Here is a 25,293-nt window from a genome sequence, read left to right on the forward strand (position 1 = left end):
TACTGACAGACTCCCTCTGTCAGCAAGGGCAAACAGTCTGAGTGATCATGAAAAGAAAACTATTATGAAGAAATCATTTATAATCTTCTTATTTTAACACTTCATATTAACAGACTTTTTGTTTGACAGTTAATCAAAAACAAATCAAATGTTGGGAGTGATCGGCCTATACACTCTTAGGTATTTATTTTATAGAACTTATAGGCTACATTATATTTCGTTGTTACTCTTAATGTCAGACACTTTTTTAATCCCAGCTCATCACAGACTTACTCTTTACGAACTGACAGATGTTTATAATCTGTTTAAATGTCTGACGGTCCGTTTAGCATCTTTTTAATGTCCTTCTTTTCTCCGTTATTAAACTCCGCTTCATTGAAGTCTGATCCACTGCAGCGTCCAATCAGTGAGTGAAATTCAATAAGGGGGCGTGCATGTCAGTAAAAAGACTTCCGCAAAGTCAGCTCTTGTGTATCCTCGGTCATCGCTCCTCAGATCTCTCTCCTCCTTTCAGTTATAAGAGCTTTGGGAAGTTCCTTATCATGGCGGGTCTAGAACTACTTCCGGTTCGGCCAAGGAGCAAGGACCAAGGAGATAGCATTTAAGAGAACTGAGATGCAGGGCTAGTGTTTGAAATGGGTTCTGCAGTCCAGATTCTAAACATTGTAGAGAGCTGTCTCCCCCCGCCCCCTCCTCTCTAGAGTCAATGCTCAAGCAGGTTGTCATGTGGTGGACACTGAAGCTTCAGTGTTTAGCCAGCTCTGCATCGGTCTGTAAACCTTTCTGTGTTCTAACCTCTCTCCATTTTTTCAAAAGCATCTCCGATATTGATCCTAGTTTGAACACGTTTCTGCTCGTGGAGCTTATTAGAAACATGCAGAGGCTTTTTAGGTCGGGTACAATCACTTCTATCTGAACCAGTTCTCTTGCCCGCTTCCATCGCTGCAACACCTGTTGGTTTGACCTGATAACTGGTCTCATATCTGGCTAACCGAGGGGCGTCCAAAACGGCCGTGTGAGGGTGCCTTAAAACCGCCTACCTTCTCTGGTCCTAACAAATCCAGAGCATTCAGGACCAGAATCTAAAGTTAGTAGGAGGACATACTGGCTGCTGCATTGTTGTCAGAGAAGCCAGCACTTCAACATAGCATGTTTCCTTAATGTCTGATCATATAGTAAGGTCACTTTATCATTTCACTCACTACACATCTCACTGATTGGACCTTTTAAGAGAAGAATTTTTATCAGGGCCAGAAGTTTAAAGAAATCATCTAATACTGACAAAGCAGCAGCTGTATTACTGATTTGTTCATGATGCTGTTCATCTGTGTAGGACTGGGCCAAACCGGGTCCATACGAACAGGGAATGGTCAACACCCTGAAGAGAAGCAAGGACAGGAGAGAGACTTCAGATCCCAGCAGCTACCAAGGCGCTGATGTTACCACAACACCTGGAGAGGAACCACCAGGGGTTAAAGGAAGCCCCTCTGTGACCTCAACCAAGGTCAGATGGTGTTTCTTTAAAACATGTGATTCATTTCAGCTCACACAGAACCATTTCATTTGTGATTCATTTGTGCGACCCTGTCAGGAGGACCGCGAGGCCCACGAGGAGCTGGCTCGAGTGTTGGCCCGGGGCCTCAGGTTGGACATCCACGGCTCCAGCAGAGACTCTCTGCAGGGCTCGAGTGGCTACAGCAGCCAGACCAACACACCGTGCTGCTCAGAGGACGCCATCCCCTCTCAAGGTACACCAGGATTGTCATGATCCCTGAATTCTAAACATTGATTTGATTCTAGTTTACATCAAACGATATCGATACCTGTTTGAAACCAAGGCAACAACGATAGAAGTCTGAGACATCCGATGTTAGGTCATTTATTGTTTTTGACTTACAAAAACTGCAGGAAAACTTCTGCACACTGTTTAAATCGTTTTTTGGAAATGGCTCTCTCTCTTTTGACTAAACATAAACCCGATGATTTCTAGTTTTTTTAAAGCTTTGACAACCTCTGCACCCAAAGCAGCCTGAGACACTCCATGTTTAGTATCCTTTAGTTATCCATCCTTTATGAATACTGATGGAGGGTAATCAAACTGTGTTCTTCTTCCTGTAGTATCAGACTGTGATTATTACTCTGTGGGAGCCGATCAGGACGGCGAGCAGCAGCAGTCTTCAGACTTCGATAAATCCTCCACAATCCCCAGAAACAGCGACATCACTCAGTCCTACCGCCGCATGTTCCAGTCCAAACGCCCCGCCTCCACCGCCGGGCTGCCTTCCCACCCGTCTGCCATCATCACCCCGGGAGTTGCCACCATCCGAAGGACACCGTCCTCCAAACCCAACCTGCGACGGCCCTCTGGGGGCCTCAGCTTGGGCCCCATCCCCATCAAGCCCCCCATGATCCCAGTGAAAACCCCGACCGTGCCCGAGCATCCTGGCTTCCCCAGCAGGTCCTCATCAGAGGACGGAAGCACACCACGAACACCACTCAGCCCACCGACCACCCCTTTGACACCAGGCACCAGCACATCACCAAAGTGCAGCCCCTGGCAGACCCAGCAGGTACGCAAGGGGTCGGATCCCCCCACCCCTCCACCACAGCCCAGCGGTCGGGTGGAGTGGGACCGCGGTTATCTCCCCGAGCTCCTGGAGGAGACGGAGTACGGGGAGGTGGAGGACTATCTGGTGGCTATTCGACGAGGCGTCAGGCTCAAGAAGGCGACGACCAACGACCGCTCGGCGCCGATTATTCAATGAGAAGTTTAACCGGAGACATTTTGATTTCCTGCATTCAAAGGACGCACAATGAGAGCTATGACATCAAAGTGGACGACAGGAGAGGAGGAGGAGGTTGCCCGGAGACTCTGAAAAATGATCAGTTTAGAAATGTGCCAACTAAACTTTTAAGGAAGATCTGATGATGCAGTGAGTTCATTACATTATTGCCAAATTTTGATTTAGACTATTTAAAATTGATGCACTTCACCTTTTCGCCATAGACACATTTAATAAATAACGCCTGAGCGCTTTTCCGTCTGTGGTTCTAGACGAGTTAGTAAACTATCAACGATAAAAGAAGCTTTTTTAACCATTGGTACTTCACTTCCTGTTCCACTAGACTGATCCGCATCACGTCACCCGGCAACCTCAGTCCATGAGAAAAGGTGTCACACGTTATAGTTGTCCAAAAGGAGAGAGTTGCAGGAGGTGACTCGTGTAGCAGAGAGGACGAGAACACAAATGTTGATGTGTGCAGTGTTACGGGATGTGGGAAGAGATCAGAGCGAGCTGAATGACGGAGTGTTTTCAAAAGATCATTATTTGTATGTACATATTTATATTGACGTGTTTGTATGTTTTGTTCCTCATTCGCTCCTTTAACGTCACCCCCCCTCGTCTCCTGTTTAAGGTGCCAAAAGCCCGAGTGCTGAAGTGAACTGAAATGTTCTCGACTAAAGTGAAATGGGTTTGTTGTAAAGACGTAGATGGAGGGTTTGAGGAGCCTCCACTAAAGCTGGAAGAGAATTTATATGTAGAGTACTGTGTTAAAGAAAGGAACTCAACCTACAACATAATCTGGTTCTTTTAACATTCACAAGATTGACCTGCATGTCCCGATATGAAATTAGAATTTAGCCTTTAAATCAGAGAAAGATTCATAACCCTGTGATGACACACAAGATTATTATTTCAAATCTTAAACGATATTAAAAGCTCTTAAAGTACGCAAAACCCGGGTTGCTCGCTCTCATTGGCTGTTGCATTCCGTCGGAGGCAGCTCGATCTGGAGTCATAAATATCTAACATGTTTGATCGTTATGACTCCATATCGTTGGGGAGTAAATCAGGGCCTTAAATCGTCCAGTGTTGAGCCTAAGCAGAAACCAACCAGGTACTGTGGACGCCAACAACCCCATAGATAAAGTCTGCTTTTATTTTCTTAAATCATGTTTTTAGTCGCTGGTATAAACATCCTTTTGATAGTGGATAAATCTGTATTTTCTTTTATACCAGTCGTTTTTTGTTATTTCAATATTAGTTTATGAATTTGTTTTCTCAAACATTAAAGCTATCCTACGTCACGCAGTATTTCAGACAGACTATCTGTGACTGTTGGCCGTCAGGTTGACCATCTCTCTGTTCAGTGTTCAACTTTTCACCTGCTGCTAAAATACCATCTCTGTAGCGTCTGTGCACCGTGTGAGCGAACACTTCAAGTCTGTGGTGCTGATAGAGGTCGCTACTAAAAGTCCTGTGGTCATTCTTAGACATAGTCATTGGAGTAATATGGATTTTATTGGTCTGTTGCAGTGAAGACAGTGTTTGCTGGTGGTGAGCTGTATTAATCGGCAAAAATAAAATGGTGTTATCGTTATAAACTGTCTTTTAGGTCGTTTAAGACAAACCTGGCAGCCATGATGGAGGTCTTAGCTCGCTAGCATTAGCAAAGCTGATTACATTTTCTTGATGTGGTAGATAGACTACTTGTCTCCAAATTATTCAAAGACATTTCGATATTTCATAATATAAAGTAGATTTCTACAAATTTCCCCTAAATTTAAATAAGCTCTAATTATGTTATCTTATGTAGCAGCTTTAAGTAGAAGTTGGATGCTAGCTAGCGCAAAAACACATTTTAGAAGTTTCAGTTTTTTAAGAATGCTACTTAACATTTCTACAAACCCTGCTTAACAAAATGTATCTCACAGTATTTTTCACATTTCTCCCCTAAAAGATGTTAAGACCACAGACGATGCCATCAGAGGCTTTGGTAGCTAAGATAAAGCAGGGAATTTAACTAGCTAATTAGCATGCTAGTTAACTAGTTTCCCCTCTTATTCAAGCTGCTGTAAGTCTCATCTAGTTCACGTTGCATCTTCCCTGCCTGATCTCTGTAACAGCTCCAGCTATCTCTTGAATTGGTGCTATACCTAACTAGCCTACCTAGCGAAACTAGCGCACTAACTAGCTAGCGATCTTGCCAACATCTAAAATGGTTAAGATAAAAAGGTTCAGTGAGGCAGTAAGTTAAACGATAAAACCAGGACACTGACACACACTGATTTAAATAACATTCATTGTTAAAGTTAGCTAGTAAGAACCAGGAAAGAAAGCTGGCTAGCTAGTTAAATGATGGATAGCCTACAAATATCACAGTCAACTATTGTTAATGTGAAATTCATCTAACATCATGCTTTTTACATTAAAGAAAATCATTGTGTATAATACAACCAGACAACAAAAGAATTATGACCCCAAACCTGACATTTGGACTGTAATTGTTAGCTTTTTTATCTTAAGTTTGGCTATGACACGGGCCCAATATGACTGTTTTAGCAGAAGCTAGCACTGTAGCCTAAAAACTAAATCTGTCAGACATCTTTAATTGTTTGTCCAGCATTATTAAATATTCTCTACACATCAAGATGTTTCAGCTAGCAGTGAGCTAAACCTTCTTAGAGCCCGAACACACGGAGACGGGTCGCATCAGGTGCTCCAGAAGTTTGGCTGCTTCTGCATAAAGTGAAATTGACAAGCGCTGCAACTCCGCGTCTTGAGCGGAGAAGTTGAATATGTTTTAACTTTTATGCACATGCGCCGCACAGCAGCTGAGAAGAGTGCCTGTCAAGTGCACTGTAACAGGAAACGGCGCTCCTCTGTGTACTCGGGCCCTTATGGGGCCAAAAAGGGCTTTTAGATTCGTGAATAAGTGAGAAAATCCTCTATTAACCGGGAACATTTCAAACTGAACCCGCATATACCCTGCTGTGCAATACTACTCACGTAACTGCGACAAATATATAAACCTGTGATAGCTTGTGATTAAATGTCAATTAGCCCAAAGAGCTAACCAACATGATGGTAAATTAGCTAAACAAGCTCCAATAGCGTCCCCTGTTGCTCCGTAATACTTACTGTTAATAATGCGTTATTAGGAGAAACATTATTTATGTATTTATTCATTTGAAAGTTTGTCCATTAAATAGTTTCTTTATTTCTACACTCCTGACTGTTGAGCATTTAAAACCTTAACAAAGATATTTAAATATGCATGTTGTTCTTTTTTAGTTAAAGATTTAATATAGTTCGCTTTTTTCTACTGGAACTACTTTTTGATCCGTCTGCCCCTCGTAGACCAGAATGCATTGTAGATGCTGCTCGTCATGAAATCTGTTTTATTAATGTTTCATATTTAGTGTGACGGCAGTTTGACGCCATGTTTGATGACTGAAGTCTGTTTGATATCTGTTTGTTCTTCTTTTATCTGTTTGGATCAGTTTACTGTCCGTTTCATGTAAGCGTGCAGGTTTCTTTTCTGTGAAGGTTTTTCTCCTGAGCAGGTTTTCCTCCTGTGCAGGTTTTGTTCCTGTTCAGGTTTTGCTCTGTGCAGGTCAAACACACTTGTGAAGCTGATGCGATAAAAAGCGAATGAAGCTGAATGTTTGAACCTGTGACGACTCGATGAAACTGTCTAAGAGTTGAGTGAGGCCTCCACACACACCGAGGGTTAAATAAAGTGATAAAAAGAAGCGTATCAGTAACAGAAGATAATTTACTAAATGCATGGGGAGACAAATCAACCAATGAGGTGGAAGTTGGATATAAGACCCCACCCTCTGTGTGTGTGGAGTCCTTCCTGTTTCTGAGTGGGGACAGCAGATGTCTGTGTTTTTTCCTTTCGATATGTTGACTTTTTTTTCTTAAACAAGTCACTACGTTTTGGTAAATGCTGCCATGGATTTCTTTGTTTTTTATTGTACAACATTTCACTGAGGTGTTCTTCTGAAATAGTGCCAATAAATGCATTTCAAAGGTCTACGGTGAATATTTAGATTCATGCAGCTTCTTTACCTGCAGGTAAATAAATGATAAGTTCACATATTACAGACCCATGAACTTTAAATGACTCTCTACGTATTAATCAGTCTATATCACATCTTCAAAGCGAAAAACTAACTGTGAAAGAAGTCGCTGTGATCCGGGATCTGTTACAGTGTCATGGTCCTTTTGTGGAAACATTAGATATCCAAGTCTCCTATTAACTCAAGAACACTGTGACGCCTCTCAGCCTCAGAGGAACACAAAACATGGATTCAGTTTTGAATTCATTTGATAGTCGCTGTAAATTAAGTTCTGACACCACAACTTCCTTTTGGACTGATTTGTAATCATGACATCTGGAATAAACGTTATGAGTTAATAACTGATACTGATACGTCCGCACTCTGAGGGGGGGTTGTGACTGGACACATGATCAGACGTTTTATCCACAGTTCTGTGCTCGAGTAAATTAAGTGAGTGATAAATCTGACCTGAGATCAGCCTCCGCCTCCTCTTACAGTAAACTTCAGCTTGTCTTCGTCCGTCAGCGGTGAGTAAAACAAAAAGAGCTTCAGACTGCAGAATCACCTGAGGAGGTAAACACTGCACACTTTATTGTCTTAGTTTCTTATGCACACAGTACAGACAAACCCCGTCATTATCACTGTTCTATTTTACAGACATGTTTCAGTGCACGATCTGCTGATCCACACTGTCCACCAGAGGGCAGCACCACACAGCACTTATCTCACTGCGCTTCAGAACATCTCAAACATGTTGTCTTTTCTTTTACATCACGAGAAATAAAACTGAATGAAATCTGAGACTCACTCACTCACACACACACAAGATGATAGAAATACATACATGTCGAGGTTTCCATCGTAACAAACAGCATCCAGAAGAGGATTATTACATCATGACTTAATTATTTACCAACAGATGGTTTATTGCTCCTCGTCCCACAATTTTAAACTTCATCCACTAATAAAAAACTTCCAAACACTCGTTTAAATATTGTTCCAATATTTCCAGATTCAGCTTCTTCAGATTTCAGCATGTGGAAGGATCAGTGTCTCTATAGACAATCAGTCTATTCAATAACATGCAGAGAAGTTCACCTTTCTCACAAAGACTTCCTCAAACTCCTTCTCGACATCTTTTTATAACCGCGTGGTAAAACAGGAAGTGACACAGAGCTGTGGCTTTATGTCAGATGTCACCGTCTCTCTTTTCTCCTCATGACATCATGTGCTCATTAATCTGATGTTTGAATGCGCCAAAATAAAAAAACAGCTGATATGAAGACAGACTTCAGTTTTAGCTCTTGGATGTAAGACAGAAAATCATAGACACCTTCGTCTTTAATCATAAGTTTAAGCTTCAAAAAGAAACGAGTGGGGAGAATCACTAGAGTGATGATTAAAAGGATTAACTTTGTTTCAAAAAACTCTTTTAATATATAAATAAAGCTGGAGAGAGGGGGAGAGAGAGGAGGCGAGAGAGGGAGGGAGGGAGAGAGAGGAGGCGAGAGAGGGAGGGAGAACTCTCGTAGTTTGAACAGTTTTGTTTTTTTTGGCTCGGTGTTGTGAGGAAAATCCTGACCATCTGTAGCTTCAAGTCTGAGGAAACAAGCTCAAAACTAATCACACAGACGGCTGGATGAGAATTAGAGGAGGAACAGAGGAGAGGAAGGAGAGGAAGAGGAGGATTAGAGGAGGAACAGAGGAGAGGAAGAGGAGAAGAGATGTCAGAGAGAAAAAGAAAACATCCGTTAAAGCATAAAACTGAGGTGAAAACTCAAGTTTCCAGACAGTTTGTCGGCCCTGAACGCCTCATACATCTGTACATAAACAGGTGAAGATTTTGAAGCATTTAACAAAAACGTTCCCACAGACGTAGCAGAGGACGCACGGATCCTCTGACATGTTTAAAATATTAAAGATTCAAACCGCCAACACTCGTTTTAAAATGTACTCGAGTGTTCAAAGTGTCTCATCACAAACTTAAATTTAATATAAAATTAAATCTTATATTTGACATTTAATGAGATGAGTAATGTAGATTATTTGATTTCAGCTTCTTAAATATATCTGTAAATAATGAACAATAAAAATAATCATAATAGATCAAAAGAAAAAAAAAGATCATCAATTAAAATAAATCAAAGTTTGTCTAACAGTCTGTGTAACAAGATGGACGACATGACAGCTCCCTGAAAGTGAAGCCAAAACAGTTAGAGCTCCCCCTGCTCATTGGCTGCAGTATAGGTCATAAGCTCCACCTCCTCCATGTTAACAGATGGGACAAACTATAAAATCAAAACACATGCAGATCAATGTTTCTCTAATATGGTTAATAGTTCTTATCACGCTGATTTTTGACAGTGTTCATGTTTCAGAGAAGTTCAGTTTTCATCCGTTATTTCAAGGTGTAAGAGGTCTTTGATTGATAGCTGTGTTGACCAATGAGGCTCCTGTGTTGCTCTGTGAAGCAGATTATCAGAGTAGAGGAGGAACGGTGAGAGGAAAAGTAACAAACACAAACACAAGAATCAACTTTTCATCACCGTGAGCGTCTGCTTCAAACAGACACTAGAATCTGTTCTGCTGTGACTGAACCCACCGGAGCGACCTTTGACCTTTCAGCAGGAAGGTAAATTAGTGTTTTGGTTAGAGGAAAGGGCGGAGTCCAACTCTGACTCCAAATGACGTCACCGGTACGATATGTCCGCACCTGTCGGGAGGTAGATTTTGGCTTCACTTTGTTCCATGAGAAGGTGGAGAAGTGTCGTCCATCTTTTTACACAGACTCACACCTGCTCTTTAAAGTGAGAACAAGTAAAGGTTAGACTGATTATTTTATAGTGTTGTAAACATTATCTGCACGCTTTGTTCCTTTAGTTTGATGTCTCCCGATATCTACGAGAAGTTTTAAATTAAATATGCATGAAAATAAAAACATGAAGTAGTGCCCTCGTGTGGAAGAATGAGGGAGTTCTTCCTCCAGGAGTGTTTGTGTCTCTGGTGGTGGCGTCCACTGCTGGACTGATGATGGACTCTAAACATGCAGAGTTAGAGAAGTTAAAGAGACGTCCAGACGGAGCAAACAGACGTGTGTGCTGATGGAGCACGCCGAGAGCGCCCAGCACGCCGAGCACGCCGAGCAGGGACACACAGACTGCTGACACATTCAGTGTCAATACTTGTGACATCAGCAGCGTTGACCGTGTCGTGTAGGAGGAGAGTTTGATTGTTTGTTTGTTTGTTTGTTTGTTTGTTTGTTTGTTTGTTTGGCTGAAGGGTTAAAGATGCAGCGCTCACGCTCAGGACGAGTCGGACTGCGAGCCGCTGCAGGGCTTCTCTTCTTTCTCCTTCTTGTCATCATCGTCGCCCATCAACAGCAGTGGGAACATCCCCAGGATACAGCCGATGGTCACTCCGATGCCTTTCCCCTGCAGGACGAAAAACACCAACAGCATCATAAAATTAAAATCTACAGATCTACTCCTGATGGTAAACTCCATCACTTTATCAACATGAAGTCAAAACAGGCGCCGAAAGAACAACAAATCATCCTCAGAAAGACAAAGCTACATGTTGTTCTCTTTAATCCCGCGTGATTCCGTGAGTACAGCTGCGCTCATGCTCCAGAAACGGACGCAGTGGGGGGCGGTGCACTCCGTTGGTTGGAGCCAAACCGTGGCGCTGACGGAGAGCAGCGTGCACAACATAGTGTGTGTAAACAGGTAGTAACTCATCTTTCTGCAGACATCACGCTCTCCTCATTACTCACTGCTCTCTGATGCAGCAGCTGCAGCTTTCTGCTCAGCTTCTGCTTCTGCTTCCTTCCCACAGTGCGTCAGCTGAACGCCTCCTGTCTGTAATCACGTGTGTGTGTGTGTACATGTCTGACTGTGTGTGTATGTAGAGCTCCAGCTGTGTCCTGCTTCCTCAACGCCGAAACTCAATGTGACCTCACAAACTGGGACGCCAATATAACGCCATCACAGAATCAATATGAACGTACAAAGACGTGATGGCGGCTGGGCTCAGTTACAGCACTTTGAGAAAGACCGTCTGATTCTATTCCAGTTAACCCTTGTTCTCCCGCTCCTGACCTACATATGACCAGAGCCCTAAACTTTAGATCGTCTCTGTAGTGTCCTCGTTAGGACTTTGAAAACACACAGCAGAGTGAACAGCCTCCTGAGGAAAGTCTCTACCCACCATGTGAGAGCTGACTCTGGTCTGCCACATGTCCACCTGTTTGGGCGTCAGATCAGGGACCTGCATCCCCAGTTTGGAGGCCAGAGACTCCACATAACCTGCAAGGCTGCACACACACACACACGCACGCAGGCACGCAGACACACACACACACGCACGCACGCACGCACGCACGCACACACACACACACACACGCAGACGTACACACACAAACGTACACACACGCAGACGTACACACACAAACGTACACACACACACGTACACACACAAACGTACACACACACACACACACACACACATACAGACGTACACACACAAACGTACACACACAGATGTACACACACACACACACACACAAACACACAGACACACGCAGACGTACACACACAAACGTACACACACACACAAACACACATACACACACAGACGTACACACACAAACGTACACACACAGATGTACACACACACACACACACACACAAACACACAGACACACGCAGACGTACACACACAAACGTACACACACAAACACACACACACACACACACACACACACACACAGTGAATAACAAACCTGAAGCAGCAGGAGACTTTAGATACCCTCAGACAGTCTAACACGTGATATCATAGAAAACAAGCCTTACTTATAGTTATAAAACGAGAGAAAGACAACAGAAACAGAAACATTTACCATGAGAGTGGGAGGGTGAGAGGAGGAAGAGGAGGAGGGTGTTTTAACACGAGGAGAACAAAGTCAATATAATATTTATATATTTCATCTACAGCAGAACAAAGAGAAACCCTGTTCTACTTTCTTTTTTTAAACCTGCAGCATCTTCAAACATCTGAACCCTCAGAGACCACTTTAAACACTTCTTACCCGAGACCGGCCAGATCTGAGACCAGGTTCCCCAGAGCTGCAGCTGCAACAACACAGAGAGAGAGACACTTTGATTTTTCTCTGAAACACAGAAAGTGAACATGCTGCACAGCGGAGCGGGATGCACATCTCCCGGAGGTGACGGTTTGAGATTCAGGGACCGAGTGTGAGTCTACATAAACTCTGCAGTGTGTCCCACATACAGGTCTTTGTGTTAGAACAAACAGGTTAGAGCAGCGCACTGAGTCAGTAGGAGTGATGTTAAGATTTTTACATTTCAAAGAGCCCCGTAAGAGAAACCACCAATCAGCTTTCAGCTCCATCACATTCACACCCTCTGTACTCCCGTCTACTCTGCACGTATGAGGAGAGTGCTGTCACAGGGCGCTGCTGACCACGAGCTGGAGAATAGATTTGTTCACAGTCATGTGCTGAGAACGAGTTTGTCTCTGAAGGCGTTCAAAGCGACGATGCACTGAGTTTCCTGCGGGATGAAAACAGCAGATGGACGGCTTCAAATCAACTTTCCCTCCAAGTTTAGCTCTTCTCTAGTTGATCCCAGCGCTCACAGAGACCTGGACCCTGAGTGGAGGAGACTGAAATAATGAAATCTGTAAACTCAGAGCATCTGTGCACGATGGATGGTGATGAAACTAAAATGAAGCTCGAGCCCAAGCACAGCTATTGATCTATGGCCCGTCTCCAGCCTCTGATTTGCACTTTGCAGAGGAAATAGGAGCCAGGTATCCATGGAAACGGAATAATCTGGTGTTGAAAACAGGGAGGAGGCGGGCTCGGTGCCTTTTTGGGATCACAGCGCTCAGTTCTCTAATAAAGACCCGAAGTGAGCTGGAGAGCAGCGTGCAGCGACAACACGCCGATGAGACTTCTGCTGAGGGAGTCATCAAAGTCCTCAAGTGGAGGAGGATGGAGGAGCTGGTGTCAAAGAGTTAAGCTTGAATTAAAGCACACCTGTGGGGACTTACAGGTGAAATCTGGTATTTGACATATTTTGTTTCTAAACGGCTGGAAGATCAAAATGACTTTAATAGCTGCAAAAGAATCTCACAGGTTAATTATCTTATGTTGAGTCGCTTTTGTCGATACGGCTTTTATTCGTCACGTCCACGCTGTCTACCCGTGCTCGTGCATGAGTAACCGTACCGTGCTGAAGCCCCCTCTACAAAGCGTGCCAGGGCCGAGGAAGTGTACGGAGCGCTCACACTAGTCAAGCGTACTGGGGGTGCTCCATGTGAAGTGTTCTTACCCGCCATGGTGGAGATCCCCAGAGTGACCCCGATGGAGAGCTCGATCTGCGTCCCCTGGAGAGACACAAGAACACTACGTCTGATTTCTAGGCTAAATGTTACTCCGTCTGTTTCAAATCCAGAGAAGGTTTTAAAGTCCGACTTCATGTCGGCGTAAATGAGGTCACTTACTGCTGCGATCATGATGGCGTTGTCGAGGAAACCAAAGCCAACGAAGGGGAGGGCGTTATGGAATAAAACTGAGAACAGACAGAGAGAAGAGTTAATGATGGACAGATCATCAAACTATCTGTAATCATGTCACACATCCCTCCATCATCTGTACGGCTTCTCCTGTTCAGGGTCACGGGCGCTGGAGCTGATCCCAGCTGTCATTGGGCGAGAGGCGGGGTTACACCCTGGACTGTCAGCAGCCAATCAGAGGGCTGACATATAGAGACAGACAACCAGCCTCACTCACATTCACAACCCAACATCTGTCTGAATATGGACTTCATCGTTTCTTTAGCGTCTGTTGTTTTTAATACTATCAGAGTTTCACACTTTGACAACCTCAACACAATTATTAAGTTCACCCATCGCTGAGTCTCCGTCTGCAGGAAGAATCTCTCTCTGATGTTCAGACTTCAAAGAACAAAAATCATTACATGATGGAATGACGTACGAGAAAAACCAACAAAGATAATTACAGACTGGTTAGAAACACACACACACACACACACACACACACACACACACACACACACACACACACACACACACAGTTTTTAGAGAAGTGACTCAACAAATGTTTAGGTCTGAAACGCTGACATCATTAAAAAAGGTTGCATGCTGCATATTCTTCCTATCCTATCACAGTGGATAACAGTGTGTGTGTGTGTGTGTGTGTGTGTGTGTCCATCTCTCACCGTATCTGATCTGAGCTGCAGTCGGCGGCGAGGGAGCCAACGTCTCTGAGAAAACAAAAAAAGCACATCAGCAGGAGTTTATTCAGAAACTGTTTAAAGACAGTGTCATGTTCCTTCAAAATAAAATAGAGCAGCTTTCTCCTTCAAAATAAAATAGATCAGCTTCTTTCTTCAAAATAAAATACAGACTTCTCCTAAAGTAAAGCTGCTCCATCGTCCCTTCTGGGCCTCCATACATGTGTGGTGGTGACTGTGTCTGACTCTGTCCTCTGACTGGATTTTACTGTTCTGGTTTGTTCTGGTTGACTCGGGACGTTTCTGGGCGGAGCTGGTGTGTTTCCTCCAGCCAATGACAGCGCAGCAGGTGAGTTTAGGAGTGGATACAACTCAGTGATTGGACGCCATTCAAACCGGTGAATATGACAGTGAGGTGAAACACCAAGCGGATAAAGCTCGTTCTAAAACGAGGGTGAACCTTGTGTTTTTACCCGTGAACGTGGAGTTGGTCTGCTTCCTGTTGGACAGGCAGGTGACAAATACCGCCGGTTAGCTTGTGCTAGCATGCGTTTGGAGTCTCACAGTCAGACTCCAAACACCAAAGTAAAAATATATTCTTAAAAATACTTCAAAACATTTGTAACAGTTCAAACGGATCAGGTAACACACTTTTGAAATCCTTCTTGCCGTGTACACACACACACACACACACACACACACACACACACACACACACACACACACACACACACACACACACACACACACACACACACACACACACACACACACACAAGAGGGTCAGTGGCTCAGAGTTCAGTCAGACACCGTCTGCTCGTGCTCAGTCCTTCACTTCGTCATCTCACTGTTTGCTTCTTCTTCTTCTGCAAACTTTTCTGCAAACTTTGTGCGTCTGCAAAAAGAGCTCCACTAATGTTTGGAGCAAACAGGAAGCAGCACTGTGGACAGAATCACACCTCAGAGGACACTGTTACTGTGGAAAGGTCGCCGTCTATTTTAGGACACACACACACGCACAAACACACAAACAAACAAATAAACACACACCTCCATGTTGCACAGCGCTCACTTTAACTACGTCCTACACCCGGAGTTTCTCCTCCAGCCTTCTTGTTTTTTTCTGCAGAAAGTCAGAGTGAGCTGATGTGAGAACGCAGCAGGATATAATCAGGAGAATTCACCTGGAGCGAGTGGGAGGGGGTGGTGACGTTTATTCCCTATGATTGGTACACGACCATAGACTGTCTGTACGCCACCTCTACGATCTCCGTGCTCTAATGAACCTGCTGCATTATGTTTCCTGTTGTCCAGTATGTTCTTCCCCACTCTTTAGTTCTGTTACGACCTCGGTCTGAATGCACCACTCTGAGTGACACTCATCACAGTTCTGGGCCGGAGGGACAGGCGGGGGCGGAGCGGCGTCCACTTGGCCTGCAGACAGTAAAACATGACAGAAAAGTTCACAGGAAAGATGTCGAGGAATGTGTCCTCCTCCTCCTCCTCCTCTCCTGAGTCCTCCTCCTGCTCTCCTGAGTCCTGACTGAGAGCTGCTGCTCTTCTGTCACTGCTGCTTTTATCAACAACGTAATTTACCATCCATCCAAGGACTGAAGGTCCGGGTTAGGTTAGGGGGAGTTGAAAGTCCGGGTTAGGTTAGGGGGAGTTCAAAGTCTGGGTTAGGTTAGGGGGAGTTCAAAGTCTGGGTTAGGTTAGGGGGAGTTCAAAGTCTGGGTTAGGTTAGGGGGAGTTCAAAGTCTGGGTTAGGTTAGGGGGAGTTCAAAGTCCGGGTTAGGTTAGGGGGAGTTGGAAGTCTGGGTTAGGGGGAACAGAAAGTCCGAGTTAGGGTCTCAGCCTCTCAGCGAGGGGGCGCAGTGGATGTTGACTGTTTTATCTGGTACAAAGAAGGATATTCATTTCTAATAGGCTGCAGAAGATACCAGGCCGCGCTGAGGGAATAACCCATTTTCACACTTCCAGAGTTTTGACTTTCTAATGACTGCGGTGTGAGCACAAACACGGAGAGTCCGGGGACAGCGGGTCCAGGAATATGTCTGACTGACGCAGGCAGAAATTAACATCAGTGGAACAATGTGCCAGATACAGGAGCAGCAGATCTGCAGACAGACGAGGGGGAAGTTTCATCTCTCCGAGTGTGTGTGTCGGGTCACTGCAGGACGTCTCACAATCTGCTCACCAACAAACTCACGCTAACTAGCAGCCTCTACTTCCTGTCAGCTGGAGGTCTGCAGGTTGTTTCTTTCATGATAGGAGGGGGAGACAGCGGCGACAGCTGCTATTGCCACAGGTATTTCAGATGCTCTCTGTCGGTTTGTGCAGGTAAAATCAGGGGAGAGTCGGTGCATTAATAATATCCACATCATGACTGACATTTTGACCTTTGACCTGTATCAACACTGGAGAAAAACTCTATTTAGCTCACTGCAAGATGTTTATTGAGGAGTTTCTGAGTGTTGAGATTTGAGTCAACAGCTAGTACAAAGCACCACACCTCAGTGTGTCAACCTTCAAAATAAAAAGCACCACACTTCACTTTATCCACCTTCAAAATAAAAAGCACCACACCTCAGTTTGTCAACCTTCAAAATAAAAAGCACCACACCTCACTTTATCCACCTTCAAAATAAAAAGCACCACACTTCAGTTTATCCACCTTCAAAATAAAAGCACCACACTTCAGTTTATGCACCTTCAAAATAAAAAGCACCACACTTCACTTTATCCACCTTCAAAATAAAAGCACCACACTTCAGTTTATGCACCTTCAAAATAAAAAGCACCACACTTCACTTTATCCACCTTCAAAATAAAAAGCACCACACTTCAGTTTATCCACCTTCAAAATAAAAGCACCACACTTCAGTTTATGCACCTTCAAAATAAAAGCACCACACTTCAGTTTGACCACCTTCAAAATAAAACAAGGGGAAAATCCACAGTAAATATTTAACAGATGCAGTTAGGACCACAGGCGTTGGATCGTGCATGATGCAACGCCATATCGAACACCGGCGTGCTGTGAGGACACGTGTGAGAGCACAGCTACAGAAAACGGCCGACACTGAGCGTGTTCTTGCACTCAGGATGCTGAGCGCTGAAAACACTGAACTTGTTGGTGTAACTGGCGCTGCAAGCACAAACCGGGTAAGTGGACTCAGACCCTAACTACATCCTCCTCCTCTTCCTCCTCCTCCCCACCTGTCTCATGAAATAGATTTAGTTTTATTTAAGCCTCAGCACTCGTCAATACACCCGTCAATCATCTTCTCCCTCTATTTCTTCACGTTGTCGGTCATCCCCTCTCCCTCTCTCTCCCTCCCTCTCTCTCACTCTCTATAATGTAGGCTGGGAATGGGGGGCTGTCTTTATCTCAATCTGGTGCCATGAGGCTCCATTTCCGGCTCAGTTGAAGCTGATATCACGCTGCTGTTGATCTGCCGGGCTCACTCACTGGTTTAAGAACGCAGATGAGGGTCTAAATCTAAGTGTCAATCAAACGGCTCCTCTTAATCTAAACCTCCCAGGTGCTGCTGAGCCTGACATGTGTCTGCAGTCTCAGAGGAAATAAAACTTCACTCACAGCTCTCCTCATCCTGACATCAACACGGGGAGAGAGAGAGAGAGAGAGGGAGGGAGAGAGAGGGAGGGAGGGAGGGAGAGAGAGAGAGAGGGGGAGGTGGAGAGAGAGAGAGAGAGGGGGGGAGGTGGAGAGAGAGAGTGTGTGTGCACTGTGGAACAGGACAGGTGGAAACTGAACTTAATTTCCTCACTAGCTGCCCCAAATATAAAGACATTAGCGACACCTTCTTTCCCCAATTTAATGATCGAATCCCCGGCTTTCTTTCCCTCCCTAAAGAGGAACAGATGAGAATCACTCCGGGAGAAGAGAGCTCGACTGTAGAGATATCAGCAGAATATGTGTCTGCATGTCATCGAGTGAGAGAGGGTTCTATGTAGGTTATTTATATTCAAGGTTCTTCATGTCACAATACATGACTGGTTTGTTTGTAAGGTATTTGTATTCAATGTTTGATATCCTTAAAAAAAGAAAAAACAATGTCTGGTCACAATAATAAGACATGTTTACCCATCTGTAAATAATTTTCATTACTCTTTTATGTAATTGTATTTTTCTTCATTATCCAATTTCATATGTAAATGATTATAAATTTTGCTTTGGCAACATTAACCCAAACGTCATCCCAATAAAGCCATTTGAATTGAAAATTGAATTGAAAAATTGAATTGAGAGAGAGAGGAGAGGGGGAGAGAGAGAGGGAGAGAGAGAGAGAGAGACTGACTGGTTTCCACACACTGATTCTCTAGAATGGGATTAATTATTGAAGACGTTAAAGAACATTTATTCCCTGTGATCGCTGCACGACCATAGACTGTCTGCACGCCACCTCTAATGAACCTGCTGCATTATGTTTCCTGTTCTCCAGTATGTTCTTCTCCACTCTTTAGTTCAGATTGTGATTCTGTTCAACTACACGTAGCATCAGTAGAAAGGTAAATATTCTGACTGTAACGTCGTACAGCGAGCCAGCTTGGAGAGTTGCAGGTTTGTAGCGAGCCTGTGTCTCACCACCAATCAGTGAGCTGCTGTCTGCAGAGACACGAGTCGCCCTCATGTCAGTCTGCATCTCCTGAATCACACCACCAAGACACCATCTTCATTTACTGAGGTCATGTAAAGGTCAAGTAACGTTGATCAAACTGTAAACTACATCAGACCGCCTGATGCGCTGACAGACGGTATGTTTTGAATTCAAACGGCTCATTTCAGTTTGAATGTGAATGTTTTACCCCAGGTTTGACATTCCCCCTGAATGTTGGATTAAGAATAAGAAATGTTGGGCGTAGTGTGCTCCTCCTGTAGAGAAGATCTTTGGCAGAGTAGAGACTCCACGGAGCGCTTCACCAGCCGGATCAGCGTTAATTCATTCACTAAACGCCGTGAGCTGTGACGTACTGCGTGTGAGTCCCTCCCACTCACCATGTTTCCTGCTGCGTTAACGAGGGTGGTGACAGGCTGAGGATCAAACATCAGAGCTCAGAGGAACAGGAACATGTTTGAGCCTAAAAACATCGACTGTGTTCAGGAGGAGATGTCAGCGTGCATCAGCTCCAGAGTCGCACATCTGCATGGAAAACATCACGATGAACACGACTTCACAGCTGCTTCACTACATGTCACACGCTCTCGTCTTCTTCTACACTGACGCTCTGCAGTTCAGACAGTGTGTTCAAGGTGTGAATCATACATGTCCTGTTTTAATGAGAACGTTGTCGTCTCATTGAGCTGAAAGTGTTTCCGTTGAAGTCTTCAGATGGTCTTCAGCTCATGAGTATAAAAGGAACACGCTGCTCAGACGCAGCTCAGATTTGAGTCTCTCGTTATCTTCATACTCGACAGAAACAGAGTTAGTGTGAGGAGTCAGAGTAAAACACGATACCAGATCTGTGAGCAATCAAACCCCCTCGATACCACGGCAACGATAATAGACGTCAGAGACGCCGATAGTGTGTTATTTATTTTTTTCAATGATTAAAGATTGAGCTCAAAATGTCCCCATACTCACTTCTCCTTCACCTTGAAAAAAGACGCTGGCGCTCAGAAAAAAACACTAGGTGGACACGGGGCCTGAGGCATCTGGACCTGATTCAACGTCTACATCAGGGCTCGTTTCTCCGCTGCCCCCATCATATCTTCACCACATTAAAACATTTAACAACATGAACAGATATTTAGGACCTTTCAAAACTTTCAGTCACATCCTGTCGTCCCAGGAAAGAACAACCAAGGAACCACCGTTAGCCGCCTCTTCTTCTTCTGCTCCTGGAGGATTCGGCTTTGGGGACATGTAGTCACGCTTTTATTGTTTTAAGTTTTAAGAAATGATTCAGTCAGGTTTCTGTGCTTTCCAACAGCTTCCCTCCACACCTGTGCACCGAGCCCAGAAGACACACTCTTACGCAACATCTCTGTGGAGAAATGTGTGTGTGTGTGTGTGTGTGTGTGTGTGCGTGTGTGTGGTCTCCACGCTGGTCGTCTACCGATCATGTGCCATGTCTCAGCGTTATCTGATTGCAGCTGGGGCAAGAGTGGGCAAAGATCAGAGACCAATAGGTCAGTGAACGCACCATGAGACACACAGGTGGTAACAGCCCACCTGCTGAGCTGATTGGAGATTTTCTTCGACCAAATATCAGGAGCTTTGTTTGAGTGTGAAAGAACGAAACATCAACCAGTCTACCTGTCCCGTCTAACTCCTCAGATGTGGCCAATCACAGGCCGGGGAGGTACAACAGTCTGCAGGTTTTCATTCAAACTAAGGCTCCGCCCACTAATAAGCACTCCCAGTACAGTGACATCACCTGCTCAGGTAAGGGATGTTGTCAGTTCTCACGTCATCACCGTCTAATAACATTCTAACACCTGCACTCAGGATTCTGTGTTTCTGATACAATACCTGTTTGATACCATGGCAACAAAAACAGAAATCCAACACACATGGTGTTGTTTAACTAAATGTTCAAAAATTGCAGGTAAACTTGCGTACTCTCTAAATTGCACTCAAACTGGCAACTTATTCGTGCTCTTTCCACAATGCTCCTTTCTTTTGGGTTTTATCTGCAGGTTGTTGTTTTTTTAAGTTCGATCATTTTCGATCATTAAAATAACAAATCGTATCGTTTTAAGCATCAAAAAGTATCGAACATGTTACCTGCTTTAATACCGAAGTCGCAACAAACGAGTATAAAGGTGTAATGACGAGAAATGCACCCCCTGCCAAGAAATGCATGCACCTCTCGCAGGTGTTAGAAAACAATACGAATGTTCTTTCTGTGGTCAGATCTGTGAGGATAGAGCATGTGGAGTTTATACTTAATAAAGTTGAGTGCCCTTCTTGTTCTGTAGTCTCGGTAACAGACGTGTTATTAACCTGAGTGAATATGAGCTGCAAACTGTGTCTGACTCCGCAGAGGAGAAACTGTCTGGTTGATTTAACATTGTCCTGCGAGGTGCATGCATTTTTCCAAGTAGCACCGGTGTATCTCCCGCACCTGTAGCTTCTCATTCAGTCTCACATTCTTGCGTCACCTTTGCTCGCGATCGTTCTGTCTTACCTTGAGCGATGGCTATTGACTCGAAGCTCTGCAGCTCGTGCAGTAAACACGTCCTCTCCTTCGGCTGCAGTCGGTAGATGAACTCTTTGGCTCTCTTCGGGGAGTTCAGCGGCTCCTTCGGCTCGTTCCTGCCGTGAGTGCCGAGACTGCAGCTCGGTGTGCACCGCCCTGTCCACGGCAGCCTCCCCGCCGCCGAGGGCTTCAGTCCCGGCGGTAACTTCGGCCCCATCGGCCGGAGAGCGCTCCGTAAGGTCAGCGTGAGCATTTTAAAGAGATAAAAACAAACTGCGTAAAGTCTTTAAAGTCTATATAAAAGTGTTAAACCGGCTCCTTTAACGCGGCTTTAGTCCTCTGACGTCTCGCGCTCGGGGAGAAGTTATTTCTTCTTCGCTGCTTTTGGCCGACGTCTGATTCAAACCGAAACAACCCGACGGTTTTTACCGGATTTCTCTCCTACACTCGGGTTATGTTTACAGCTGGCTGTCATGTCGTCTCTCTGTGCCGTCCTGAACTGTCTCATCGGAGAAGAAGAACCGGCGGTCAGGAGTTTGGCACATGGAGTTCAGGCTAGAGACGAAGAAGAACTAAAGGTGTCAGGTTACCAGGACTTAATAAGGACACTTCCTGTGGCGGCCTTCAAAATAAAACATGTTGCTTACTCAAAAACAAAACTGAAGACAATTAGTGCCACTAAAATATTTTTATTTGCATCATCTTCCGTTCGTACACAACAAAAGTGACATAGGATTTAATTTAAAAAAAAAAAAGATCATAGACAGTTAATATGAATGTTTAAAGCCTGAGTGACATCACCCGTCTGTTCCTGCAGGGGGCGCTGGAGTCCCATCGATGGCGGTCTCCATGCTGGAATGCTGTCTCAGCCTAACTTTCAGTCAACCTAACGACAGGCTGAGGCGGGTTTTAAGCCTCCTGACAAACCGTTACAGCGCGCCTGCCTGTCAGTCAGGTCAGCTACACGCCTTATTGTGAATAACTCTTATCCTTCATCAAATCAAAACGGATGAGTCATCAAAACATTCACCGCCCGTACAGTGTTTGCCGATCGAGACATGAGATAATCAGACCTATTTTGTTTTTTGAGCCAGGCTGTAAACATGTTAATCTCTGCTGTAAAAACAGGCTTTTCAGAATGGGTGTGTATGTGACTTCCTGTGTTTCTGCAGCCAGCCTCTAGTGGACACTCCAGGAACTGCAAGATTTTACACTTCAGCCTCTGCTTCATTTTTCAACCCTGGAAACGCTTGGTTACCATTAGCTTGCATAAGCTGTGTGTTAATTAGCAAGCTAGCTAGCTACCTGAATTGTTTCATGTTGGTTGTTAAAGGTCTTCATGACATTGTTGTATTTACATTTTCTGATCAATTGAATATATTGAAATTACTTTTTCTGTTTCTCAGACCAGAATGTAACATCTCCAGGGGTGGGTCCAGACTTGTTTGAATGGGGCTCTGGCTTATGCAAGTGTGATGTGCGGCACAACACACACACAAATAAATATCAATTATTTCCCCGTCTACCCTCACCACAGTTTGAAGTACTTGAAAATGAATCTGCAAATTCCTGCTCCGTCTACCCAGCAACAGTTTTTATTTACATTTGAAGTCACACTGAAGAAAATATGCTTCACTGAAAAGAAAACTACGAGCAGCCGTCTTGGTTTAAACATAAGCCCTGCCTTCTGACAGGGCGAGAAGCCACAGTTTAGGGTTTTTTTAGGGGTGGCCAATCAGATTTCTAGGGGGGCCCGTGCCCCTGAAGGTGACATGTTGCGTTTGAGATGAAAGTCTTCCACACTGTGTTTGATTTGTATTTATTCTTTCTTCTGATTATTTGAGGAGAGGAGTTCACATTTATAAAAAGGCATTGGAACAATCCAGGAGGCAAACTTTCAGGAAGTGTCCTCTTTACCAAAGCGCTCCTTCTCTGTGATGCCTTCATGTTCCAGCTCGTTAAGTTATCATCTGCTGTCAGAATGTGAACACAACGCCATCTGGTGGTCAAAGAGCGGACCTGACTCTGAACACAGACCGGAATAAGTGATTCAAGATGGCGTCGACGTCACAGCTGATGTATTGGCTGAATCTCGATGTCCTCCCTAAACCCTGAGCCCTTACTGACTTTATTGAATCACCTGGAAAGTGATTGGGTGCGTTCGAATTGTCCCTCCTATCTCCTTTCACTATCCACTTTACCTTAACCCCGCGAAAACGTCATGAGGTCAAGGAAAGATGTTAGGAGAATTCATAAAGGACTTAGGGAAAGGCGATCTCGTTGCTCTGACAATCCGACCACATTTTCCACAAGGCGACGTCATTAACTGCGACGGACCGGCGGAGGTTAATGACGTTAGTCCGCCGTGTTGAAACTACAATGTTCTGAAAATGGACTACAAAAAACGCATCTACAAAACTTTCCCCTGTGCCTTCTTACCGGTGAAATAATCCTAATAACCACAAGGTTGGGATAAAAATAAAAGCAATATAGACTACCAGGCTCCGAGTAAGAAAAGTGAAACCATCACCTTCCTGTCAACTCAGAAATCAACATCAACATAAATATGATTGTATGAAATTCATTGTTACATTTATGCAGGATATAGCCTACACATTGGCTAATGTTTTAAGCATACAAATGTACAACTGCACAAAGCATTCTTAAGTGAATTAAATATGTTGAATAAAACATCATCTGATAAAAATGTCTCTTATCTTTTTTTGTGGAATTGTGGGGCGGCATATCTCATCTCCTTTTCGGTCCAGTGTATCCTATGCTAAAGGAGGTTATAAAGGAAGCATTGACCCACCTTTCCTTAACTTTTAGAGAATTCGAACGGCTCTTATCATGGCCGCCACTGAAATGCTTCCGGGGTTAAGGTAAAGTGGATAGTGAAAGGAGATAGGAGGGACAATTCGAACGCACCCATTGAGTGCATGAGGCTGCGAGGGCTCCAATGGTTAAATACAAATGGGACAGCACTTTGCAACTTCTCTGTAACCATGACTGCATGATTTCATGTAGCAAAATTATTTGCTTAACTTTACTCACTCACAGCCATGGCGCTTAGAAAAACTTCTACTCAATATAGGCCTATATATAAATGTCTTCATTGTGGGAAAAATAAAGGTTAATCTTATTTTATAAATATAACGGGACTAATATGCCCTCTGTCTCTCTTCTTTTTGCATAGACTTGCAAAGGAGTTCTGAATTAGCTGTAGTTGAAAATAAACTGTAAATAGAGCGTGATTTCACCTTCCTGTTTTTTTTACAGTCTCTACCTTTTTTCTGTTTTATGGTGTTTGTTTATCTTTTAATTGTTGTGGGCTTCCCTGGGAAATCATATGTTTCACGTCCCAATGCTATGAACTATGGGTCGTCCTGTGGTTTGTAGATTTTGTCTCAGCACTCCTTAAAGTGTTTCACACTGTTTTGAACTTCCCAGCCACCGTATGTTGAAGTTCATTAACGTTGAATGATATTAAAAAATACTCGTCCTGACGGTGGGTGGCGTCCTGTGACCTGAAGCACAGATCTGAGCAACCATCTTGGTGCGTTCACTGAACAATATGAGAACACGGAAACATCAGCTGCTCTCAAGTCAAACGTCTTTACTGACACGGTGGAGAACATTTAGGATCATCTCCTGATCATCAGACTGAACACTGAAGTCTCCAAAGTCACATTCATAAGGAAAATAAAACTCTTATTTTGAAAACTCACGTCAGGAAGTGTGCATGTTGTGTTTATTATATGTACAATAATGTACACAAATGTAAGCGAGGTCACACAAGAGACCAGTAGTAAGTCATGATAAAGAGGTATATCAGTGATTACAGTAGCACGTCATGTTTGGAATCACACACACACAACGCACATGCGCAACACACGCAACGCACACACACACGCGCAACGCACACACACTCTCTCTGTGTTAATGTGTGCTCTGCTCGTGCAGAGCTGAGAGAAACCTGTTTCCCTCCCTCTCTCT

At 44.2% G+C, this 25,293-nt stretch overlaps 2 protein-coding genes and 1 long non-coding RNA gene across 5 annotated transcripts in view; 1 reads left to right on the top strand and 2 right to left on the bottom strand.

The window, feature by feature from the left end:
- Positions 1-4,642, top strand: part of LOC132991394 (protein MTSS 1-like) — a 43,935-nt gene extending 39,293 nt beyond the window's left edge. For all 3 annotated transcript variants that reach the window (XM_061060164.1, XM_061060163.1, XM_061060165.1), the window contains 3 exons: positions 1,334-1,504; positions 1,592-1,748; positions 2,119-4,642. In XM_061060164.1, the coding sequence (XP_060916147.1) occupies positions 1,334-1,504; positions 1,592-1,748; positions 2,119-2,765 (975 nt within the window). In that variant the 3' untranslated portion in view covers positions 2,766-4,642. The remainder of the gene's footprint in view (positions 1-1,333; positions 1,505-1,591; positions 1,749-2,118) is intronic.
- Positions 4,643-5,139: 497 nt separating this feature from the next.
- On the bottom strand, positions 5,140-5,519 carry LOC132991409 (uncharacterized). Its single transcript, XR_009676178.1, has 2 exons — positions 5,387-5,519; positions 5,140-5,303 (listed from the first exon to the last, which is right to left on the bottom strand). It is a non-coding gene; the product is annotated as an uncharacterized LOC132991409 (long non-coding RNA).
- A 2,469-nt stretch (positions 5,520-7,988) lies between these two features.
- Positions 7,989-21,891, bottom strand: tmem65 (transmembrane protein 65). Its single transcript, XM_061060177.1, has 7 exons — positions 21,286-21,891; positions 14,116-14,160; positions 13,379-13,446; positions 13,207-13,261; positions 11,940-11,982; positions 11,060-11,165; positions 7,989-10,284 (listed from the first exon to the last, which is right to left on the bottom strand). Exons 1-7 carry the CDS (start codon positions 21,548-21,550, stop codon positions 10,156-10,158), a joined length of 711 nt encoding a protein of 236 aa, XP_060916160.1. The 5' UTR covers positions 21,551-21,891; the 3' UTR covers positions 7,989-10,155.
- Positions 21,892-25,293: the final 3,402 nt, after the last annotated feature.

This window comes from Labrus mixtus, chromosome 16, assembly GCF_963584025.1.
Source record: "Labrus mixtus chromosome 16, fLabMix1.1, whole genome shotgun sequence".
In the NCBI taxonomy this organism is placed as follows: Eukaryota; Metazoa; Chordata; class Actinopteri; order Labriformes; family Labridae; genus Labrus; species Labrus mixtus.